Consider the following 5,008-nt stretch of genomic DNA (forward strand, 5'->3'; position numbering starts at 1 on the left):
GAGCACTTTGATCCCATATATGCAGGGTAAAATCATTATATAAATATATTATTTATATAATATAAAAGAATTTCAGTCTTTCCAGGTGAGGCCACAACGCCAAGAACAGTGCAGAAGCTCTTCCAATATATATATGTCTATACAAGCCTCATTTCAGGTTCCGCTTTAGCTCAAAATATTGCTGCAAAAAGTAATGAAGAGGTATGAGATACAAATCATATCTATAGAACATATCACTTAATTCTTATATATTTACATATCTAACACATAAACTTCAATTTTTTACATACATGTCACCTTACCTATGCATGAAAAAGTGCATTTTTGTTTTCTTTTGTTTTGATGCATACATGTAGATCACGCGGGTCTCTCTTTTGTACATCATAGATACATACATGTATAGTTTTCGTAACCTTTTGATTTTATTTTCATGCAAAATGCCAGTATTCACAAAAAAGTGCATTTTACTTTAGTTATTTTTATGTGATATGAAAGGTTTGGGTGGTACAAATGTAAAAAACCACACAATATCAAAGATACTATGGCTTCTTGTTGGTTGGTGGGTGGTGATTTTAATTGCATTGCCACCTCTGCTGAAAAATATGGTGTTAGAACCCCCAATTTAGCCAAAATTAATCCTTTCTCTGGTAATATAATTTAGTCTGGCTTATTTGATATTGGCTTCAAGGGTCCAAAATTTACTTGGAAAAGAGGGAATCTCCAGAAGAGACTTGACATGATTTTGGTCAATGATTTATGGTGTCAGCATTTCCTACATACCTTTGTTACTCATCGAAGCCTTATAGGTTCAGACCACAGGCCTCTTTTGATCTCCATTGCTGCTTCTGATCCTCCAAGTTCTCCTCCTCCTTTTAGATATCTCAATATGTGGTATGACCACCCTTCTTTTTTTAATATTGTGACTGATGCTTGGTACACTTCTATGATTTTGGACCCTTGGTCCAAACTAGTCTATTTTCATTTAAAGGTTAGTAAAGCACTAAATGATTGGGGTTGGAGTTCCTTTGGAAATGTTTTTCCTACTGTGGAATCTGCTGAAAATGAGGTGCTGGAGTTGGAGAAGACTGTTTTGGCAGATGGTGGGGAGGAGACTTTATTATTAGATGCTCAAAAGAAACTAATCACCATTGATATGGAAGATAAATTTCTTAAGCAAAAAGCTACCATCAGTCACTTCAAGGAAGGGGATAGGAACACGAAGTTTTACCATGCATGCATCAAGTATAAAAGACGGTGTAATACCATCCACAACCTTCAGAATTTTGAAGGAATATGAATTTCTGAAAATACATCCATTGCTCTAGATGATGTTTCATACTTTCAGCAGATTTGAACTCAACCTGCTACCCAAAGAATACCTATAGACAATACTTACTCTACTAAAGTGATTTCCTACGCCTCTAATCACACTCTGACTCACCTTCCGATTGAGCTTGAAGTTTGGCAGGCCCTCCAATGAATTAATAGCTATAAAACTTCTTGATCTAATGGATTTACCTTTGATTTTTAGAAGAATACCTGAGATATTATAAAAGATGAGGTGGTTGCTGCAATTCAAAGTTTTTTCCAAGGCTCTTCTATCCCTCAGTACTTCAATGCTTCTAGTATTGTACTCATCCTTAAATCTTCTGATCAGAAGAATTGGAATGAGTATCGACCATTAGTCTCACTTCTATTATCAGTAAACTTATCAGTAAGATCATTGTTGGCAGACTCTAGCCCCACCTTGGTAGAGTTATTTGTGAAAATCAATCTGCATTTGTCAAGGGCAGACCTATTACAGACAATGTTCTCCTTGCCCAAGAGCTTCCTCTGGATTTGGACAAACCTTGCAAGGGTGGTAATCTAACCTATAAATTAGACATCAGAAAAGCTTATGACACAATATGCGGGGAATTCATTTTGGATTTTCTATCTACTAGAGGTTTTCAAACTGATTTTTGTAATCTCATACACGGGTGGCTTAAATATAATATTCATTCTATTCTTATTAATGGACAAGCTTGGGTATATTTTTCTGCTTCAAGAGGCTTAAAACAAAGAGATCCTCTTTCTCCCACAATATTCATATTGGCTCTTGACTATCTCTTCATAATGTTCAACAGAAGCCTCCTCCCTTACAGTTATGCTTGGTATCATCATAAATCTAAAGTAGTTGTTTCTCATCTTGTTTATCTAGATGACATTATGGTGTTGTTTTCTAGTGCTAACAAGATGCAGCGAAGAAAGTAATTAAATGCTTTCCTCTATTCCAAATGCATTCTGGTTTGAAATTTAACACAGACAAGTGCAATGTTTATTTCAATCATAACACCCCCTGATTCATAAGCAATTGATCCTTGATTATACTAGATTTGCTAATTCCAAATTGCCAATCAAGTATCTTGGAGTTCAGCTGGTAAAAGGTAGATCAAAGCAAACTAAATTTGAGGATGTGCTGGGGAAAATCTCTTCCACTCAATCTAGTTGGACACACTATTTTCTACCTAATGGGGGTCAAATTACTTTGTTGAAGAGCATTCTTAATGATTTTCCCTCCAGCATTCTCAAAATGACTACTATGAAGAAAAGTACTCAATTGCAGTTTGAAAGGTCTTTTAATATATTTCTTTGGGCTGGTCAGAGGCAACAACTTCTTTGGGCTAGTTGGCAAAAGTTAGTTAAACCCACTTTGGCTGGTGGCATTGGTTTTAAAGGTCTGCAGGACCTCATTCAAGTCAACCTTTGTAAGCTTTCGATCAAGTTTAGAGAGCAACATTCTCTTTGGGCAAAATTTATTTTGGGTAAGTATTGCAAGGATAGTCATCCAATTACTGTGAACAAAAAACTTGGGGATTCCAGGGTACGGGCCAGTATGCCCAGAGTCAGGAACCAGACTGAAGAATTATTCCTTTGAGATATTGGTAATGGTAAAATTAATTTCTGGCTGGATTCCTGATGTCCCAAAGAGATGCTGCAACCTATTTATGAGCATACCAATACTCATTTAGCAATGGCTGACTGCTGAATTGGGGACTCCTGGTCACTGCCTTTTCTCCAAACTATTCTACAGGAACAGTCTGCTATGCAAATTAGCAAAATTCAGTTTGACCGATCTAGAGCTGACATACTGGTTTGGCAAGGATGTATGCATCAGAGCCTAACTAAATCAATTTATCTTAAACTCAACATTTGAGAACAAAAGCTTTGAGGAGATCTCATTTGGCAGAAAGTTTTTTCCTCTTCTATGTCATTTTTCAGCTGGAGAATTCTACATGGGCTGATCCCCACTGATGATATCCTTAAGTTCACAGGATTAAGAGGTCCTTCTCAATGTTATTTATGTGGTGAGGAGGAGGAATCTGCTCCTCTTTTATTCTTTAAGTGCAGATAATCTAAAAAGGTATGGGTTACCTTCTCTAAACATCCAAATCTGAATACTATTCAGTTGGATGGTCTAATATTTATTCTTTTTGGAAGGGCTGGAAGTCTGCTAAGGTTGGCATCATCCCTTTCATGGTGGCCTGGTTCCTTTGGATGGCTAGGAACAAGGAAAAATTTGAAGGACAGACTCATTGTGTCACAAGTGACCAGAAACTGTATCTGCTATCTTCATAAATTAATACACCACCAAAGATTCCCATACATCTGCTCTACATCCTCACTTGAAAGGTCTTCTACCCCCAGAGTTTCTACAATTTATTGGATTCGTCTGGACTGTCCATTCATCAAAATTAATACAGATGATAGTTTCTCTCAGTTGGGTGCTGGTGTGGGTGGAGAGTTCTGGGACCATACTAGACACTGTTTATTATTTTTTCAGGCTCTTGTCTGTGCTAATGATGCACTTGAAGCTGAGTTGATTCCTGTTTTTTGGGCTCTTACCCTTGCTAAGATGAATCAGTGGCACCATTTATTACATGAAGGAGATTCATAAATCCTTTTACAAATGTTGCAGGACGGAAGGCACTCATCTTGGTACCATTTACAATGGGTTAACAAAATTTAGGACATGATTGCTAGTATGAATGTTCAGCTTTCCTTTATTTATAGGGAAGAGAATTGACCTGCAAATTGGCTTGCTAGGTCTGGACTATTCTCCCTTGACTGTGTTGTATGCTACCCCCCCCTCTTCTCCTCTCCTTTTTTTTTTCTGTCTGGCGATACTCTACAAGCTCCCCATTTAAGAATTGTAACTTGAACTTTAGTTAATGAAACACTAACCTTTTAATCTCTCTCTCTCTCTCTCTCTCTCTCTGTATATATATATATATTCACTCTCTCTCCTTTCTCTATCTCACTATCGATTGGTCTAACAAAAAAATAAATAAAAATTAAAAAAGAAACTTTTTAGTACTCCTTATTTTCTTCCCGGCTGCACTATTTCTTTTTTCCAAAACTACACGCCATTCTCTATCTCTCTCTCTCTCGGTGGCAGTTGAAACCTCACCTCCATTCTCCCCATTTCGGTAAGCTCCAACCCTTCCAAAATTGGCTAAATCCTTTCCTCGTCCTACACTCGACCGAGACAACTCCTCCCCCTTCTTTCCCGAGAGCTGCCACCCCATCTTCCCTCCAATCACAAGTCTGACCTCCCCTCACTTCACCTCACACGATGGCACCTCTATGCCCTCTCTCATCAGACCAAAGCAGCTGAACATATCTCCTCTCTCCTCCCTTTCCTCCTGTTTAAATACATGGCTCCTTCTAACAGCCAACAGCAACCCAAAAAAAAAAAAAAACAGTCCTCCCTTCACTCTAACGGCAAGCAATCACCTCCCTTCACACCTCACCTCACGGCAGCCCCCCTTCCTCCTCTCCCTTCTTCTTCTTCCTCCTCCGACGATCTTCCCTTCAGTGAGCTTGTTCAGGCAAACTCCTCGCTCCCACAAGGCTTCGATCTGGTACTCCTCTTCCCTCTCTTCTTTCTTCTTCCTCGCCTAAACCAGGTAAAAAAAAAAAGAGGAATTTTACATACATGCCACCCAATTCTTATGTATTTGCATAT

At 38.3% G+C, this 5,008-nt stretch overlaps 1 protein-coding gene across 1 annotated transcript; it reads left to right on the forward strand.

Annotated features, from left to right (window-relative positions):
• The first annotated feature begins 736 nt into the window (after window positions 1-736).
• LOC110038338 lies at window positions 737-1,297 on the forward strand. Its single transcript, XM_020743140.1, has one exon. The coding sequence runs from the start codon at window positions 737-739 to the stop codon at window positions 1,295-1,297; it is 561 nt and encodes a 186-aa protein (XP_020598799.1).
• The last annotated feature ends 3,711 nt before the right edge of the window (window positions 1,298-5,008 follow it).

This window comes from Phalaenopsis equestris, unplaced genomic scaffold (genome assembly GCF_001263595.1).
Source record: "Phalaenopsis equestris unplaced genomic scaffold, ASM126359v1 Scaffold232548, whole genome shotgun sequence".
NCBI classification, from domain to species: domain Eukaryota; kingdom Viridiplantae; phylum Streptophyta; class Magnoliopsida; order Asparagales; family Orchidaceae; genus Phalaenopsis; species Phalaenopsis equestris.

What these genes read in the sequence shown, in the direction of transcription:
- LOC110038338 (XM_020743140.1), top strand. Translation starts at nt 737, where the DNA reads ATGATTTTGGTCAATGATTTATGGTGTCAGCATTTCCTACATACCTTT.